Source organism: Peromyscus maniculatus, chromosome 15, assembly GCF_049852395.1.
Source record: "Peromyscus maniculatus bairdii isolate BWxNUB_F1_BW_parent chromosome 15, HU_Pman_BW_mat_3.1, whole genome shotgun sequence".
Lineage (NCBI taxonomy): Eukaryota > Metazoa > Chordata > Mammalia > Rodentia > Cricetidae > Peromyscus > Peromyscus maniculatus.
Genome location: NC_134866.1, coordinates 3,812,438 through 3,832,693, shown reverse-complemented (window position 1 = coordinate 3,832,693; position 20,256 = coordinate 3,812,438). Strand labels below are relative to the sequence as shown.

Genomic DNA, 20,256 nt, shown 5'->3' with positions numbered 1-20,256 from the left:
AGCACAGGCCCTCCTGTCCGTGTGCAGGAGGTCAACCAGCAGGACCCTATTTTCCCACCTAACTGGAGAACAGAACGTGTCTTTGTGGGTGCAGGTATGTGTTCCAATACTCGCAAACACATGGATGCACTTTGGGTCAAAATCCCAACTGTCCTTCTTCTTCCAGCTCCCGACTTCTCGGATGCATCCCAATGCATACTGCAGAGCTCTCCGGTCTGGCCCCTCTCCGCCATCCTCCGGGGCATCTTCTGTCTGCCGGAACTGGTCCCAGCTTACAAGTTGGACTAGGAGCAGGTGTTGCAGCACTGCTTACTGTAGAACCTGTGGCTGCACATGCCGTGCTGAGGAACCAGATAGCACCAGTGGAAGAGGTCTTTGCAGAAGGTGTCTAGAAACAAGCACACTGTGCGTTAGCTTGAGGCTCCTAGGGGCAGCACTGGACTCTGTTGCACAAAGGAAAGTGAATTTGCGAAGGTCGAGGAGGAGCTCCCCTCCAGGCTGGTTGTTGTGGGAATGAGAGATGTCCCCAATAGACTGTTTTGTCTGAACTCTGGGTCCCCAGTTGTTGCTGTGGAACGTTTGGGAGTTGAGATTGACTGGAAAATGGGGACCACAAGGGGCAGGTCTCAAAGTTGCATACCATGGCCCTCACTTCCTTTTCCTTCTCTGCTTTCTGACGGTGGATACAATGTGACCAGCTACCTCACACTCCTGCCACCATCTCCCTGACCCCCCGCCACCAGGACTGTATTCCTTGGAACTGTAAGCCAAAGAAAATCGATAAGTCCATAAAGACGCTGTCTGTCAGGCATTTGGTGTAAACAGGGTCTGCAGGGCATTGTTTTCATAAAACCCTCCCTACAAAACTGGGGTCTTCTGGTGCTAAATATACTGGCGCAGCTCCCTGTCCAGGAAGGATGCATAAAACATGGATACTGGATGCCAAATGCCTAATTCCCATGGTGGGTCCAGCCACCACCCTTACTCCCAGGCAATCTGGCCCAAGATTCAGTCCAGGCAGCCAGGGTATCAGGCTCAGCAAATGCCTAAGGTACCTTATGTATACACAAGGATGGCTTTTAGAGTCTACCCAAGGAGTAAGGAGGTTTTGTGTATTTCAAGGGGACTTTTGTTAAAATTGTCTTTCTGAATACCATATAGCATACAGAAAGAGGTAAGCCTATGCTTTTGAAAGGACAGACACAACACAAATGGCTCTGTCCCTTCTGGGGTGGGATGAGAGTGGCATGGAGAGCATCATGACAATTTCATTGTAAAGTAGAGGAGGTGAGAAGAAGAAAAGACTATTACAGACACAAGGCCCCAGCTCCAGGGTGCTCCAGCCAGCACCCCATCTCCCGGGACCTTCTAAGGGACTTCTCCAGAAGTTTGACATCACCACCTGGAACTCCAGGTCCAGCTGAGGTGCTCTGGCACTCACCTCTCTTTGCCGCAATAGGGCAGAAATGGGTGTTGCAGGCCAAGGAGGTCTCTGGTTTCTGGTGCAGAATGCAATCCGAGGCTGGCTGTCCCCCCAGCAAACACTGCACGGTCCTGCTCTGCACGCCACCCCCACAGCTGGCTGTACACTGTGAAGGCAAAGCACACCCGTCACACGCTGCCAGGGTGTGAGCACAAGCTTACCCACTGGCAGGTCTGCTTATCAGAGGGCCGTGTCGTACACCGGATTGACAGTAATGGGGACGAAGATTCCTGAAGTAGGTGATGTGTGGCCCTCTACCAGAGCACCACAAACCGGCCCACCATATGGCTACCGCATGATGTGGCTGCTGTCTTATCCTTCTTGAGGACCAAGAGAAGACAGCCTTGGTCTGTCAGGATGCGCTCAGGTGGGGATTTGATACTGCAGCCTTGACTAAGGTTTCCTGGGATCGGCATGTTGAGGCATAACACACTTGCTAAAGGCATCAGGGTATTGCACAAGAGCTCAGATATCTGTGGGTTCGCCTAGGAGCTCCTCAAATTATAGACAGTGTGAAAAATGAGAATACTCAGATCCTGTCTCCAGGGAAGTGATCACAGGTTACTTTTACGTTTAGAAAAAAAAATCAGGGAAGCTTTCCCCCCACGTCATTATGGTTTCTGTTGAAGGTATTTGAGAGAACGAAATTGCTGATTGACACTGAGGCCAGTGCCAGGTACTGTCTCGCCTGTGTGGGGCTTTGTCTCGAACCAGGTCTTACCATGCCCATGGTGCCAGAACTCTATTGACCCTTCCCCTACTCCCGTTTACCCTGAAGGAAGCCACATCCAGGATTAACTGCAGATATGAACCTCTGTCTAGAATGTTCTTGGATGAGTCACTGAGGGTCCAATGGACCCAGAGAGTTAGTGCCTGCAGGAGGCTACACCAGGTTGCTTTCTCGTGGCATGAGGGGACAGTGTCTTTTGGGACAAGATGGCACCTTCATTGAGACGCCTGGGGAGCCTCAGAGGTGTTAAGGCCAGACCCTTTTGGACCCCAGCCTGCCAGCCAGGAGCTCCTTGAGTTAGGGCATCCTGTATCAGCACTCTAGGCAGAAGTAACGCAGGGAGAATGGACAGAAAGAGCTAAATAGACCCTGTTCACTAGCTGTCAAGGTGCACACTCCATGAAAACTGCGTAGGAGCCATCTGACACCAGCCATGTGCAAAAATGTAAGGATGAGCCGCTAGACTGACAGAGGAACTTTAATGGGCCCGTGGAGACTAATCTGCCCAAGAAAGAAAACAGCACAAGTCTAGAATGAATTGTTTAAGTCCTGTTTACGCAAGATTGGTGGTTCAAGTATGTCAAGAATGTGGGCAATTAAAGGGACACCTGGAAGAAGATGAGGTCAGTTCTCAGTTGGGACGTCCCGGTGTGTGGCAGACAAACTGACCAGTTGTTTACCTGGCAGGAATCATTCTGTGAGAAATTGGGACACGCATGACTCATTGGTGTTTCTCGCACACACTTTCAAGGCTGAGTCTCACCACAGGGACCTGGAGCGTCAGGCAAGGACCAACTCACTCACCCAAAATAGCATGCCAGTGTCAGCCAACTGGATACTGAACTTATCCTTACTGCCTGCCACCCTCAGAGCATCCAGAGTGATCTCAGATTCCCTGAGTCTAGTGTCACGCCAAATTAATCACCTTCCCATCTCCAGTGAGGAGAGAAATTGGACACACAGAGTGCTGGGAATCTGAAGCTGAAGGAATCGCTTTTGCTCATGTCTTCCTCTTCCGGTAAAGCATGGTCGGGCCTGGAGCCCGTGTCTGGAACATTTCCTAGAATTGTACTCCTTTATTTCAAGATCAGAATTAGTGAAAGTGACCCACAGCTCAGTTTCCACTTGCAACCATGGCAACCAGAACAAACAACGAAGTGGGCAGATACACGTTTTGTTTCTGAATCGCTAGGATCAGATGGGTCAGCAGATGTTCCCCACTGTGCATCATACTTCCGACACTGCAAAAGCTCAGTTCAGCCCTTTATTCCTTGCGTTGTGCATGTCAGGCCCCCACTCAGCTCATGGGCTGTTGAGAGCTCTTGGGATGTGGGCGAATAGGACCAAGCCTGCAATGGGCCTGGTCTCACTGGGGACATCTTCAGTCATTTCTGTCCACCTGCCTCTCATCCTTTAAGTAGAACCTGTTCCTGTTCAGCTGAGGATTCTACTCAGGGTGACAGTGAGATGTGTCTAACCTTATGACACAGCTACGTAGCATCTTCTACAAGGCTCACCCTTGTGAACTGCTCAACTGAACTTCCAAAAAATAGTTACAAAAATCTTCTCATGTTTTGTATATATTTATGATTCTGAGTTGGGCTGCATTCACAGCTGTCCTCTGCTAGCTGAGGGCCACAGATTGGACACAGTTCACAGTTTCGAAACCATTCATGTGCGGTTTGGTGTGCTTTGCCATGGATTTGTTTTTAATGAACACATATCAATCACTCATCACTCCTGTATCAGGCAATGTTCTAGGTACTCGATACTCGGTGATGAAGACAGGTGACTCAGCGCCTGGCCTCAGGGTACTTGAAGAAGCTGCTGGCCAGAGTGTGGTCCTAAGCCAGGCAGTGTCAGCAGCTGTGGAAGCTCAGGCCCTCGGCAGTGCCAGCTCCGGCACCCTCACTCCCCCCAGGCTTCCCACCCCTCCCTGCTTCAGGCTTGGCACCATCCCTGGTGATTCAGAAACTCTGGTTTAGAGAGTCTGAGACTGCCTCATGAGAAAAAAAGGCATATTTATGTAAGAAACAGTCTCTCAAATTCCCAACATTTGCATTTCTTCACATTACACGGGAAGAAAAAAGATACTTGGCTCAAAACTTTGGAAACGTTTTGAATTGATAAAGATTGCAATATACAAGGAGATGAAAAGAAAATATGAAGGTTAAAAATGTGTATTCTTTTTCTTTCCAGGACAGGGAAGGATGGAAATTGTTTATCAATTACGCAAAGCCAGTGGCTTCAAACTCAGCTGAGTGTTTAGGATTTTTATCACAGAGTTCTTGTTGGGTCCTCCATTTACAAACAGACAAGAGGCACCTGGAGCCCTCAAGAGCAGGCAGTTTGAGGGCTGGAAGACAGGGAGACAGCAGAGGCCAGGAGAAGACCCCGAGGCAGCAGGAGCCAAGAGAAGGCAGGGGGAGAGCAGGGGCCAGGAGGCTCAGTTGGCTGCTTGCTGTGGACAAGTCAATGTCAGCAGCTTTGAAAGAAAGAATGTTCAATGGATAGTCTAGAACCTCAAAGCTTCACCATCTTCCTGCAGTATCTCAGGAAAGAATGCTCAACAGAGAGTCTAGAACCTCAAAACTTCACCATCTTCCTGCAGTATCTCAGGAAAGAATGCTCAATAGAGAGTCTAGAACCTCAAAGCTTCACCATCTTCCTGCAGTTTCTCAGGAAAGAATGCTCAATAGAGAGTCTAGAACCTCAAAGCTTCACCATCTTCCTGCAGTATCTCAGGAAAGAATGCTTAACAGAGAGTCTAGAACCTCAAAGCTTGGCCATCTTCCTGCAGTATCTCAGGAAAGAATGCTCAATGGAGAGTCTAGAACCTCAAAGCTTCGCAATCTTCCTGCAGTTTCTCAGGACTTCTGCTGAGCAATCTGCTTGTGGTGCAGACAGCCTGCTGCTTGGTAACCTTGTTCTATACCAGCTCATCTGATCCCATACAGCCACCTGCTGCAGACACCTATACAAACCTCTTGGTCTGGTGGTTTCATGCTGGACCTGTGGCTCTCACATTAGAACCACTTGGAGAACTCAATACAGCAGATCACTACCCAAGAACTCTTTGAAAGATTTTGCCCAGTTCTGGAGATTGGATGTGACAAGGAGCCACCATCTTGTCCAGGAAGATGGTCCTTTCTAGGGTCCAGTAAGTGTGGTCCTCTTGTAGTTCTAGGATGGAATTAACTTCTCCAGTCTGAGAACACTGCAGATGTGGTTATATGTACTCATATCTCGACAGACTAACTGAAGACATTTGCTGACCACTTTTCACTCAAAACTGTCTCCCTTTCTGCTTCTCAGACTTCAGAATGCTTCTGGATAAGAAGTGATCCTGGGCCGGGCGGTGGTAGTGCACACCTTTAATCCCAGCACTTGGGAGGCAGAGCCAGGCGGATCTCTGTGAGTTCGAGGCCAGCCTGGGCTACCAAATGAGTTCCAGGAAAGGCGCAAAGCTACACAGAGAAACCCTGTCTCGGAAAAAAAAAAAAAAAAAAAAAAAAGAAGTGATCCTGATGTTTGAGAGATCAACAATTTACACACGATAGGTACTAGATGCTAGAAGTGGCAAGAAGGATTACTCACTTCATCAGTGAGGACACTAAACAGGTGCAACACAAATAATAGTGTCTGCTTTGAACTTTTGGATATAATGAAAGCAAGCCTGCCTCTTTGTAACATTGGTCTTTCTGGAACCATGTAGTTGGTAATCCCCCAGGAAGGATTGGTGCTTAGCTGATGGATTCCATTGAATTCATAGGACCACAGAGATGGAGACCATGGGCTTCATACAGTGCAAAGCTCAGCCCTCAAATACAAAGGACAATAGATAGATACAGAAGTACACACACCCAAGTGCTGGGGACCAAGGGTTCCATTCTGCTACCTCTCTTCTCTAGAACCTCTCTTGAGAGGGACCATTAAGTCTGTCACTTAATGTAGTATCTTCCTTTCCAAATCCAGAGCATTTCCCATGGCCATGGAGATGACAGGCCAATGTTCTTCAGAATGGGGTTGTACAACCTTCAGTGGCCTTACTCATAACAACTTCTGATATAATTAAGGATGGGGTTGTGTAAAGTCACACAGTGTAGATTGTGAATTATCCATCAATTGCTCTAAGATGGTTCTTATTTTTGCATACTCCCTTAGAGAGCAGATGAGTGACTGCATTGTGTGTACAGGGCAGCATCCAGCTGTAATCTTCCTGCATCTGTCTGTACTTGGTGCATGCTTCTCTCTCTCTCTCTCTCTCTCTCTCTCTCTCTCTCTCTCTCTCTCTCTCTCTCTCTCTCTGCAGTTGTTATAACATCTCAGTCATAGTTGTCATCTGTGGAAGCCAACAGTGTCATCTGTGACACAGCTGCTGACCCCTCACAGTCAATGTCCTCCCCAAATAACCTGTACTGTCCTAGTGAAGTGGCCCTGCCCTGCCAACATTTGACACACTCATCTCTGACATGTGAAGTGAGAAGGGTCCAACAGGTGATCACATTGAAGCTGTTCCCAGACCTCACAGCATGGGAACCAGTAGATCCTCAGTACACATGACTGAAATGATTTAGGCCAACCTTATACCATGGTGCACCATGAAATGAGAAGATAAACAAAGCTATTTGAGTCTGAAGAGACCCCAGATAGCAAATCACCATAGTGTTCTTTAACTGGGACAAGAATAAGCCTGTCTGCAGTGGAAGGTCAGCCAGGCACAGACCATCCATTACTACCTGAAAAATTTCCAGCCCGAAAAATTTCCACAGTTTATATGCAGGGTCAAGGGTACAGATGCTTAAGGCAAATATACCCCATGAGTTATTGCTTGCTCTATAAAGGTTATGATAGTAAATCAACAAGAGAATCTCAGTGGATATAAACTATAGTCAGTTGATACAAATGACTCATTAGACAGATTAGGCATTTCAGACCTACTGAAGCTATTGAAGAGGTATGCTAAGTTTTAGGTTTGGGTTCAAGAAAATTATTGTTAAAGCTTTACATGTTCCAAGAGAAGAGACCCAGACTGGAGAGAGTTGGTCACTGCTGACATGGACCATCTAGGTTGGTCAGCTCCATGAGGCACTTGGGTCACATGACCACAAGCCCTGTCTAGTTTTAGGGCTTTGACTAAGCGTCTATTCCTACAGTCATTTCCTCCCCAGAACAAAGTGTGAATACTGACACTACTTTGCTCGTAGTGAGCAGTGGTTTGCCTAGCTCTTAAATCCTTATAAACTTACCTACATCAAAATAGATACCAGCCTTTTGAACTCGGTAGGTGATCATCAGATTGAGATGTACTGATTAACTGCAGCCACTTGTTCAAGTTTAACTGTGAAACATCCTCACAGGACTGTGAGACATCCTTATAGGATCAGGTGCTTTAACATTTGGTCTTCAGCAGGTGGCACTGTTTTTGGAGGCTGTGAAAGTCTTGAGAGGTAGGACCTAACTAAAGGAAGTGGGGCACGGGCCTGTGGGGTGGGGTCTTGAGATGTGTGCCTTTCTCTGGCTACTAGAACAGAGAGGCATGAGAGGACTATGCTGAGCAGGTGGCGGGAGGTATCAGTTGCATGCAGGCCTTAGCAGTTCTAGGGTCTGAGTTCACCCAATCTGGCAGCACTAATACCAAGCAGTAAGAAAGGAGGCAGGACATAGATGAGTGACGGATATCTAGAAACCAGGGCCTGAGAAACAGAAGCCCACAGGACTAAGCTGCTGGGAAGTCAAGCAGAAACAAGACAAGGAAGGAAGGCAAGCCAAAACGATCACAGTAGAGGTGAGGCAGTGGATAAGGAGAAGAGTGTGGGGATACCAAAAGCCCCTAGAGCAGTAGTTCTCAACCTGTGGGTTGTGACCCCTTTAGGGTCCAAACATCCTTTTGCAGAGGGTGCCTAAGATAATTTGCATATCATACATTTACATTACAGTTCATAACAATGGCAAAATTATAGTTATGAAGTAGTGATGACAATAATTTTATGGTTGGGGGTCACAACATTATGAGGAACTGTATTAAGGAGTCACAGCATTAGGAAGGTTAAGAACCACTGTGCTAGAGGGACCCTGTATACCCTCAGCCAAGGCTGCTGCTCCAAGGGCCCAGGCACGACATGAAAATCCCCATCTCACTTTCATAGCTACTTGGTTAGCTATAAACTAACCACTGCTGATTTATTATAGATCTCATAGTTTTTCCATTCACGCCCATCTCTGGGGAATCCCTGCCCAGGTTTTACCAAGAGTATTACATTTCCTTACACTTGATGGCATAAACATTTGCAATGATACACAAGGGCCCAATAATGTTCAGCAACATGTGGAGTCCGTCTTCAGCATGCCACACCCACCCTTGAGGGGCCACCCACATGTGAGAGAGGAAGGCCAGGGCGCCTCAATGAGCTTCAGGGAATATACTCCGACGGAAAGCTGCCCCCTTCCCAATGTAAGCCAGCCACCAGCATCCATGTCTTACCTGAGACCAGGGTGAGGCAAACCAGCTGCCTCTTGGGGGACCTGCAGCAGCGTACGGAGGGTGCTTGGGACAGGGAAACAGGCCACAGGCACGTTCCAGTTCCAGGTCCGGCTTTGGCAGATGCAAGCACTTCTTGGAGGCCAGCTCCCGGTACTTTCCAGAGACGTACTTCTCAGCGCACCTGAGAACTCTCTGCTGTGTACCCCTCTCGCATGTCGCAGAGCACTGTGAGGAAGAGGGCAAAGAAGGGCCTTGGAGAGAACTCAGTGGCCCAAGTGTGCCCTGATGGTACCAACTTTAACTTATGTAGATATAGATATAGACACTTCTTGGCTTAGGGCTGGGCATTGACAAATGCATTTGTAATATCCAACACAGAAGTCAGTAAGGAGAATTTGAGGTTGGGTACTGTGGCACAGTAACTCCCAGTACGTGTGGTGCTGAAGCCGGAGGATGGCAAACTTAAGACCCCATCTTAGAACAAAACCAGAAACAATAGATCATAGAAGCATGGAATTATGGGCAATAAATAGGGACGGTGCAGACAGAAACCTCATGGGGCTGATTCTGAGGACACTTTTACTGAGAAATTTAAATGTTGGGCTGTCACTGATAACATTAGAAAAATGTTATGAACAAAGATATGTAGTGAGTCACAGCTCTCTGTATCACCCCCACACCTCCCCTGCAGCCACGATACGGGCCCTTAGAGTATCCCAGGGTTCATAAGCCTCCCCTAGAAACCTGAGTGGTTCCTGGAAAGGAACCAACCAGGCACAGGGGGTGAGAGCATTTGCTTCCTCTGGGCTGCATGCTAAGCTCGAGTGGTGCCTTCTGCCTGCTTCCTGCCTGAGCAGAGAGGCCCTGGACAGCCTGGTAAGTGGACAGAAGAGGCTGGAGCATCTGCTAAGCAGAAACGGCATGGGAAGCAACATCCTCTACACCCCAGGCCGGTGCTGGTGTCTGCAGTAGGGACCCCAGCTCTGAGAGCTGCTGCTGGCTTCTGCTGGGGTAGACAGGCAATGCTGGGTAGCCCAGGACCATTGGGCCAAGCTGCCAGCAGGGGCTCTAAGGGAGCAGAAGTCCTCACACTCACTTGTTGGCTTCCAAGTGCCTTCTGTGTTCCCTACATCCTAGATAGAGTTTCCATTAGAAGACTATTCTATGCTGCCTATTGAGTATGGCACAGAGATAAGCTATGGTGCATGTGTGTAAGTCTGTATGTGTATGTGTTTGTGCATTACTGTGTGTGTATATATATATTATCTGTGCATGTGTGTATATGTGTGTGTATATATCATATATATGCATATATATAGCATGGGTATGTTCATACACAGATACATATATATATTATAAATATATAATATATAATATATATATATATCATACCTCTCTCTCTCTCTCTCTCTCTCTCTCTCTCTCTCTCTCTCTCTCTGTGTGTGTGTGTGTGTGTGTGTGTGTGTGTATGGTGTTTTAAATTCCACATCAAAAATTTTCTCCCTGGACAGCCCATAAACTATGCAACCTATACCTCCTACTGTCTAGACATGCAGCTCAGAGGTTTGCCCAGTAGATTTGACTTTTCTAGTAAAGATGGAAATCCATCCAGAGTCACTCATCCATTTGCTCTGGGTGACATTGAACCTGTGCACTTGACCAGCAGTGGTGAGCTCCCTGTACACAGTGGACAATGCTGCATTTAGTTTTCATTGACAAACAGTGTCTCAGGAAGATGCAAAGCCCTGGGGGTCGTCTTCCTTCCTAAACAAGGCTCTGCTCAAAGAGGGTGGAGAAATCCGGCACCTTTGGCCCTGCCCTGAGAAGCATGAGCAGGAACAGTTAGTGGCTTTCTTTCCCAGATACCATGGGGAGGTAGAGGGTTGGTCTTGGGGAACAGTACATCCCTGACTGGTGTGGAAAGGTTTCTGAGACTCCTTTGGCCTCACCTTGGCCAAAGCTAGTCAGGAAACCTCTATACTCCAAGCTCAGATCTCCCTGACTAGTCCTCCTTTGGGGTCCGGACATCTCCAAGCAGTATGAATGGGGGCATGTCCTTCATTTCCCATCATGCTGTCATTGACTACACAGACAGTGGTGCAGCACATGCAACCCAAGACATTTCTACAAACAGGAGTTGGCTGCCCATGAAGACTATCTTCAGAAATGAGTTCTGTGCTTTCTGAATTCACACATCTCCTCCCTGATCTGCACAAGGCTTGAAAAAGGCTACTGATGTTCTTCTGTTAGTGGTGTCATTGTGAGGAGCAATTGGGCATGGAGGGAAGTCAGCATGGATGCCAGGGAAGCAGGTGATCTGAGGCCATGACTGACAGAGGTAATGGACTCAAAGCAGAGGACACTGAACTTGGGCAGTGTGAGAAGACACACTGAATGTACGCAGAAGCAAAGCAGGCAGCTTGGAGAGAAGAGGCTGATCCCATTCTGAGGGGATCCGATGGCCATACCTGAGACCAAGCGGACACCAGCCACTGCAGCTTCTTGTGCTTGTGGCAGCGCTTGAGCAGGCACACTTCCTGGGTCCTGGGCTTGGGCTCTGAAGTGCAGGCGGTGTCGTGCAGCAGCCGGGCTCTGGCTGAGGGGTTGGTACTCTTGCAGGCCACTGCTCTCTTCCGCCACCCCTTCCCACAGGTCCGTGAGCACTGAACAAGAGAGCAGATGAGCAAAACATACAGAAAAGGCAGGAAAACTCCCATAGTGTTTGATCCAGCCACCGCCCCTTCTCAGTCCCACGCGGGTTACCTCTGTCCAGGGCCCGGTGCTCCAAGCAGGTGGGCAGCTTTGAGAATTGCAGGCTTGGCGGCTGGAGGGTGCAGGCTGTGGACACAGGCTGCCTGAGATGGGCTCTTCACGGTAGTGTGCCCTCCGTGTGCACTGCACAGGCCTGCTCTGAGTGCCCCCGCCACACGTCCGGCTGCACAAACTCCAGTTTCCTACAGACCAGCTGGTAGGGGACACAGAAGCCTATAGTGAGGGAGGGATGGTGTCACGGCTCCCAGTCAATAGATCTGCGTGCATGTGTTGACAAGTGGCCCGTGGTTTTGCAGTGACAGATGACAGATGTCATCTTTTCCAGTTTTCACGGAGAGGCCATTTGTGCCCATGCGTCACTGGTGCTGGATATGTCTCTCAAACTTTAAGGGGCGGGAGGATCTGGTTTCCCTATATTAGCAAATAGCCTACCTTAGAACAGATCTCTCATCTCCCTCTAAACTTTTTTGTTATAAAAATAGAAAACTTCAATCACATCCCCCAATAAAAGACCTTTGAGCTTACACCCACTCAGCTTCAACGGTCATCAGTTCGCACCGGCATTAACTTAACGCTGTAACATCTGCATGCAAATCTCAGACACAGATATTTCAATATAACATTTGCATGCAAATCTCAGACAGGGATTTCTATGTGCACTCCTTGAAAATTCAAATTCTTTGTGATTTTAAAAACATAACCACAGCCAGTACCATGACGATATCTAACACATTATGGTGCTTAACATGTGTGTATGGGGGAGAGATGTGGAGGAGCTGGCAGGGTGGGGGAAGTATGATCAAAATACATTGTATGAATAAATGATGTTCTCAAAGGACCAATTTATTTCCAGTCAGTGACAGGAGCTACTTCCGTATCTTCCTTACTTCCTACAGCCTGCCCCCTGCCTCTGCTCACGGGATTTTGAGACTGTGTCTCTGTCGTTCCTGTCACTTAGTAGGTGGATAATAAAGATTTGATTTGATTTCACCTGTAGTCACTCAAGACTTCAGACCCTTTTGATAGGGTGCTGTGACATCTCATCATCTTTTCAGTTTCTTCACAGTGTGTTCTCCCAAAGCTACACTCTGGATTCCCTCTCTGGTTTTAAGGTGTCTTTGTTAATGAATGTGCTGGCTGGAGATGGGAGATGGAATGGAGGTGGGTCCAAGTTCAGCCCAGTGGTGCCTTGTTAGGTGTGAGTTAAGCTTGGGTAGGGCTTCACAGCCTTGTGTATGAGGGCTTCATGGCCACGATGTTCAACCAATGCAGGGGACCAGAGGATACACATTTGGCATGGCTATGATGCTCAGCCAGTACAGGGGCTCCGTGGACATACACTGTGGCGGGGGTGGGGTGGGGGTGGGCATCTATCTCCTTGATCCAGCTTGGGACTCCTTTGTCTTAAGACTAAGGTGGTAAATCTGAAAGGAGAGGAAGCTGATGACACTTCCTGGGAAAGGGGAACACCCACTCAGAATTCCATGATGCCCAAACACTCAGTTGCATCAGGGTGCTTGTGCTTAGTTTTGTTTTGGAGAAGCCTTATGCTGTTTTATTCTTGAAAAGATTCCATTACACGTTGAAGCAAATTGTAAAAGCCCCGTCGTTTTAAAACATATAAAAAGAAAACACACGAGGGCTCTAGCAACTGATCCCACGTCAACTGTGGGAAGACTTCAGATTCTCGGTATCAGCAAGAGGAGTGTTTTTCATTACATGCTAAACAAACCCACGGCGCGTCCTTCTGGTGAGGGGCTGTTGTCTGCTGCTGTGGTGTGGTGTGATGCCTCTGCCCGCGGGTCCTCTTGGCTGCTCCTTGGCCACCTCAGTGCACTTTCATGTTGTCTTTTTACATTTTCCCATTTCTTAGGCTTGCTCTCAGCCTTGGAGCCTTATAAATGGTAATTGGTGTCCACGCTGGGGCTGTGAAAGACATCTTGGCTGCTCACAGGCTTTCCACACCTCCTCCCTAAGTCTCCTGTCTCCACCATCTCAAGCCACTCCAACTGGGTTGATCTGTTCTCTACCCATCTCCCTTAACTGCAAGTCATTAAGAAAAGCCTTCTGAACAGGGATCACGCAGATTGCTTCTGCAAGCGCCAAGTGTCTGTTTTGCTTCACAGAGAGAGCTCAGGGGAAATGCCTTCACTCCAGCTTAGAAAAGAGTTGCAGTCCACACTGTTCCTCTGCTGCTGCCCGGGGGAGGGTCCCCCATGCACGAGCAAGCCTCGTTCAGCAGCTGACCAGGGACCACAGCAATAACTGCTTTGTTTAATTCGCCTGTGTCTGCCAGAAGAAACAAGAAGGCTGCTCTTCCTCAGGCAGTCAGGGTTCCCAGGCAGGATATGGGTACACACAGCCTCCACTGTGGAGGCTCCCTCACAGGGCCCACATGTGTGGATCTCACCATGACTGTGAGTCGTAGACAGAGTTGCTTTCTCTCAGACTGTTATATCCTTGGGGTCGTTTGCTCCACACTAAGCATCTGTACTGGTCAACAGCTCCTAAGGTTTGGATCTGGACTACTCCTCAAAGGCCAGGGTGTTGAAAGCTTGGTGCCCGTCCTCGGTGCTACTGTGATGCAGGACGCGTTAAGAAGTAAGGCTTTGTGATGGAATTAGGTCACTGGGGCATGTCCTTGAAAGAGATGCTGGGACTCCAGACTCTTCTGGTCTGTCATCTGCTTCTGGGTCCCTGTGAGGGAGCAGCTTTCTCAGCTCCACATTTCTGCTATGCTGTGATGTTTTTCCACAAGGCCATGCAACAGTGTAGCCAGCTATAGAGACCTCCCAAACTGAACTGGAGTTACTTTTCCTCCTTTTCAGTTGACTCATCCCCAGTATTGCCATAGTAACAGAGTGCTGATTGACACACCAAGTATTAGATGTGTCTCAATTAAATCCCCACCCCCTGCACCTCACCGTCCAGTCCAATTTTAAAGACAAAAATAGTGTGTGTCTTTATCCTGTCGACTGTTGTCTTCGTTGACTCTCAGTGGATGCTCTTGGGTGTAGTAAACATGGAGAATGATGAACACACAAATCCCAGTCACAACACACCTGTAAGGAGCTGTGGTGAGAGTTACGTGCTCACAGACAGAGGTCATTTGACAGATGGGGGCACAGAGGACAGTCACCGTCTAGAGGCTTCAGCTTTGGCCTTTGTCGCCAGGTGAATCTTGTGCAACCTGGCTTTCACACTTAATAGCATCTGTCACAGCACTCAGGTTCCTTCTTATTAAGCTATCTTCTTTACATTTGTAAGTGAGCCCCAATGAGCTCTATGATACCCCCCACCCAGTGCACATACACACTCAGCATTTAGCAGCTTCCAGCTGCTTCTGTGGTCTGAGAATGGGTGCTGGTCATGCTCTGAAGCCACATAAACCTCATCTTCGTGTGTAAGTCATTTGAGACCCACCACCCTTTTCAAATGAAATGTTTTAAATATGACAATTCACATTCAGCAGTAAACATGGGCACTTTGAAGTGGCTGCCCTTCCACAAGACAAAAATAAGTTTCGTTACAGCACAAGCAGACTGGCTGGGGTCAGAAGATGGAGGACGTACAGGAGGCAGGTGGCCAAGGCCCTGTAGCTGCCCCTTCTTATTAAGTGATGAGAATTTAGGATTGGTCTCTGCCAGTGCCATTTTGTCACCATCTCTCCACACCAGCCCCCAAACAAGTTCCAGCTCTGTAGGAGCCAGTGGGCCTGTTAGCTAAGCAGATGCACAAGTGTGAGCTGTGGGACCAGGTGCACAGGCGTGGCAGACTGTTATGGTCTTTGGGCATGTGCCAATCTCTCAAACAATGCACCCAGAATCAATGCACCCAGGATCTCCAGGTTCTCCTAACACGTAGCAAGCCCCGAAGGCTCAAAAGTCATGGTGCAGCATGGCTCTGGTGCACGCTCTCTGACCTTCTCCGCCAGAGGTGGTTTACACAAATGACAGATACACACTGACCAGCAGGTACGACCTTCTTTTGTCACCTGTGACATGCCCTTCTAGGAGTTCGTGCAGGGTCTAGCTCTAGGTCAGAACAGAAAGCCCGCTCCTGACAATTGGCTGGCAAGGGGCAAATGCCGGCAGCCAAGTCCTCCGGGCACCTTAAGGATTTCCACTTAGCAGTTACTTCATTTTCTTTAGCTTCAAAAAGTTGGATCTCTTTTTTTCCTTTGTAGAGCTGAAGGAGAGATTTATAATGAGCCAGACACAGACCCAGAATTGTTCTCATGTCTAGATGCGGGATTTCTCTGCTGAAGCGTGCAAAGCCAGACATCAAAAGCTTGCTCTGAAGGAGTCACTGTGGTGTTAATTTTACAAACTGTGGGCGTGTAAAGGTTCACATATCAGAGGCCAAAATGCTATTTTTTCCCAGATTTTCTTTTCTTACTGTCCTGTCATTGCACATTACTTTACAAATAATCAGTAAGGACCACAGAGCTTCGTTTATGCAGGTAAAGACAAGGAGGAGAGAATTCTGGGAGATACACAAACAGCAAGTTGACCTCCATGTTCTGGATGGTCTCAGTTCATCCAGGTTCTAACAAAAGCTGTCCATCTCAGCATGTTCTCTCTGCAGAACACGGGGCTGCTGCGGTGACCTTCTCATGATGCCTTAGAGGGACTGATTAGTTCCTGAGTGAAGGTGGAGTCATGGTTCCTGGGAAGTATGCCCTCCATGCAGTTTCCACCAGGAATGGGAAGAGAAGGATGTGTTTGATCCTGGTATGGAAGCAGAAGCGACTCCTGTTTACCAGCTTTTCTCCGAGGAAGTTTGGCCTAAGAGGTCTGGTGGCCAATGCATGAGTGAAATGAAACAGGAGCAGGAAGCGGTCCGAGTCCCAGACTCTGTCCCCAGACAGAACCAAGGTCCACATTTGCCTTGTTCTGTTGGAAATAACAGAGCTTCCTGTGTTCAAATTTCAGTTTGTGGAAGCAATTCTGTAGCATGGGTCTTGTTAATAAAAACCCAGAGTCAAATATTAGGGTGAAAGCTGAAAGATCAGAGAAAAAGAGCAGCCAGACACTAGTTCTTACCTTTACACAGTCCTCAGCTGAAAGGGATCTGAGCTTCTGTCTCCTCCCATCTTATATTCCTCACTCTGTCCAGCCATATCACTTCCTGTGTCTACCGCTCTAGTGCTGGGATTAAAGGCATGAGATCCAGTGCCTGGGTCTATGACTAATCAGTGACTGGCTTTGCCCTCTGATCTTCAGGCAAGCTTTATTTGTTAGAGCATACACAAAATATCACCACATGCCTTCCTTTAACCTACTGCAAAGGAGGAAGCTACTCCTCAGGTACTTGGGTCTGCAAGGTCCTTTGCTTAGGATGTCCTCCAGGAACCTAGCCACCCTTGGTGCTTTGGTGGAAGTCTATATGCCTTCTGGTGTCAAAGCAAAGCCACCTGGGAAGTTGGGGGAAATTGTCTCCAATAGTTCATTCCTCCAAGTCTCTCAGACAATCCACCTTGGGAAGTGGCCAAGAAACATCCCCACTGCTTGGACAAGACAGGCTGAGGCAGGGGAATGTTCACAGCTGAGGACTGGCCCAGGTGACCCAGACTGTACTTACACCATCCTGCACCAGAAGCGCATAAGGACTTTGTCACAGGCAGGCTCTCACAGTATCCTTTCATGTTCGTCTCTCGGTAGAGAGCCACTCAGATGGGAATCTGTCCTGGTGGTTCCCTGTGCCTGCTGTATTCTTCACAAGACATCAGTCATATGGCCTGGGTGGTCTCCTCCCTGCCCATGAGCTCACATTGGCCTCTTTAGAAGGTGGTGTGCACTCACACTGAACGGAGGTATCCACTCCCCGAGACTTCACCCCGAGGGAGTTCTCTGGACCTGCTCACCACTGAAGCACCATCCTGGAGATGCCAAGCTTGCCCTCAGATGCCCACAGCCCTTTGCTGAAACTGTTGTCTTTTGGGTTCCATCCATCCCGCTGCGTCAGCCTTTAAAACCTGTTTATGCCAGCTGGTCTTGTCACTGGAACTATGTAATGTAATTAGGTTTGGTGTCACTTTGTGAAACATGAGCATGAAAAAAGAGGCTTGTTTCTAAGAAAATGAACTTGAGTCTCGGGAATGACTCAGTAAAGACCAGTCATTAAGTGGGAGTGCTGTCAAATTAGGTGTGGCTGAGGAAAAAGTAAAACATGGAGAAAAATGAAAAAAAAAATCTGAAGTGATTCTGCTCTGAGATGAGTGGGGTGAGTTCAAACTGGAAACCTGGTGCTCTGAGCTTGGAGGTGGATCCTTATCCATCGAAAGGGTTGGGCCATTAATCAAGAAACCGTTACGGATCTCAAGTGAAGATACATATTCAAGCCCTCTGGCTATGTTGTAAAATCACCGATTTTTAAAAAACAGCAGTAGACAGACAGACCTTGTCTTGATGACTTCTGACCCACCACGCGGAACCCCGGCTTAAGAGTAATTTCCTTCAGTAGTCAGTGGCCCATCTCAGCTCCTGGCACCTGCACAGGACCCTGGACTGAAGCCACTATCCACTAAACCACAGTCACTGTCCCACTCCCCAGCAAAGCAAACCCCCTCACTGCAGCCGTGAGGCGTCATGCCATTTCGTGCCTTCCCTTTGCTTAGCTGAGGAGATGCTGTCCCCAGGGGAGCCCACGGGCCTTTGCCTATGGACCAGGCAGCATGCCTAGCCAGATAGACTTTGAGAAAGCCCATGGGAATGACGGCCACATAGAATTGGCAGGGTTAAGATGGGCTGCACGGGCCTCCAAGGTGACAGACAGCATGGCGAATTCAGTGTGGCAGAGAAAGGTAGGTCTTAGAGAACCAAGGACTGGAGAGGACGAGGGTGTGGCTGTGCGGACTGTGGGGAGTCGGGGGCCTTAGATGGTATTTGGGATTCTAGACAATGACGGTGGGGAGACAGAATGGACGGCATCTAGAGAAAGGCTCAGTGTCTGTGGGAAGGGTCAGCAGACACGGCGCCCCTGGGGATGACTGTGGCTGTGGGCGGGGGTGCTGGTGGCAGGTTCCTCACCAATGCGGCTCCTGCCGACTGTCCACAGAACACATGCTCCAGAATTGGCTCTTTGTGAAACTCACAGGTTGAAGAAAATGCAAAGTCTCACACATTGACAGTCTCTACCAACCGAGCACAAACATGAAGCTGCTATGGGCGAAGCATTATGGTATTCCTCACAGTTTCCTTTTGGGTTCGCCACAGTGAACTCATGCTGCAGAGAACTCATTTCTCCTATAGCTATAGAAATCTCTCAAGTTGTAACCATGTACCAAGCAGATTGTGCTAATCACAGCCTGTCTTTGCTCCTGACCTTGCATACATTGCAGCCCTTATGGGTTCTGAACACAGGGGTAGCGTGCTGTGGGATAGAAAAGTGACCCTGGGTCAGGATGTCTGGGTTCAAATCTCTGCTCCTCTTCCTTGGGAGGCTTTTGGAAAATCATGAACATCCATAATTGTATCATCACCTGTAGACTAGAGTTAATCCTAACACAACCCCTCCCCCATGAAGTGTTTAGAAGAACAGGAGCTGGCATACAGCAGGAGCTGCTGAACCATGAGCTGCAGTTCTCATGGAGGCACCCATCCTCTCTTTTTCATCCTTCCCTTTGCCCTTATCCAGAAAAGTGAGCATGCTCCTTAGTCCTTATCCAGAAAAGTGAGCATGCTTCCATGCGGTGCACAGGACTCAATAAACCCAGTTCCTTATCAACTTCACACACAAACAAGGAGATAAAACTATGTTTCCATATTGCATTACTTATACGTTTGTTTTTGGAAAACCTTTGAAAGGCCATTAAAAACATGGCCAATCAACATGAATTATTTTAAAACCAAAAATAACCACAGAGACACAAACATTGGTTGTATAGCATCTTCCGGTTTTCCTGTCACATATAACGTAATAAAGAGAACATTATTCTGCAGGAATATTCAGTCTGTCGCCAATATTGTAAATTTTAAAATTCTACAAATGAGAGGAAGGAAAAGAATGAATGAAGAAAGAAAACCAAGTACATTAACACCTTTCTAAAGAGGAAGAAGTAATTCACTGAACTAGAAATACCAGATGAGTGAGCATAGGAAAGAAGTGTCTGTGAGTAGCCCTCATGAATCCCGTGCTTCGTAGAGAAAACATAACCAAGTACTTGAACAGCTTCCAGAAGAAGCTGCAGAGGCCCACTGAGTCAAGAAATGAGAAGCCTGGGCTATTTTGTGTTGCTTTTAGGCAGCACCATTAGATGCCCCCAAAGAGGATGAGGTCTTTCTTCCTCTTGTTCACCCTCACACCCATAGGCCATGGGATCCCCCAGGCACCTTATCTGCTGGCCAGGGAGTATCCTCCTCACAATATTTAGGCGAACACCATCTATACAAACGTGAACTTGCATGCTACCTAGGTGTGACAATTCCTTATCTAAGATGCTTCATCCCTTGGGAGCTTCCCTGTCCTAGGATGTGCCATGTTCCTAGCTGAGGAGAGATGCCACCCAAATTGTTCAGAAGATGAACCTGCTAATGGACACATCATATAAATCACCCTAAAAGATGCCCAGGAGATTTTGCTGAGCAGCCTAGCATCCAAGGTTTGGGAAACAGCATCATTTTGTTTTCAACAAGAGGTGACACAGATACAACGCTTTCCATGAAGACAGTCTCACTGACGGATGCAGTCACCTGGCCTGGGGAGGCAAATATCCTACTAAAAGGGCCAGATAATAAAAGGTTCAGTTTAGTGATCCATTTGGGAAGCAGAGGCGTTCCCACCACA

The 20,256-nt window shown here is 48.1% G+C and overlaps 1 protein-coding gene across 1 annotated transcript in view; it reads right to left on the bottom strand.

Annotated features, from left to right (window-relative positions):
• Nucleotides 1-272: 272 nt before the first annotated feature.
• Nucleotides 273-20,256, bottom strand: part of Adamts16 (ADAM metallopeptidase with thrombospondin type 1 motif 16) — a 121,481-nt gene continuing 101,497 nt past the window's right edge. The window contains 5 exon segments of the mRNA XM_006987784.4: nucleotides 273-388; nucleotides 1,442-1,589; nucleotides 8,698-8,922; nucleotides 11,166-11,360; nucleotides 11,461-11,662. Of these exon segments, the coding sequence (XP_006987846.3) occupies nucleotides 273-388; nucleotides 1,442-1,589; nucleotides 8,698-8,922; nucleotides 11,166-11,360; nucleotides 11,461-11,662 (886 nt within the window).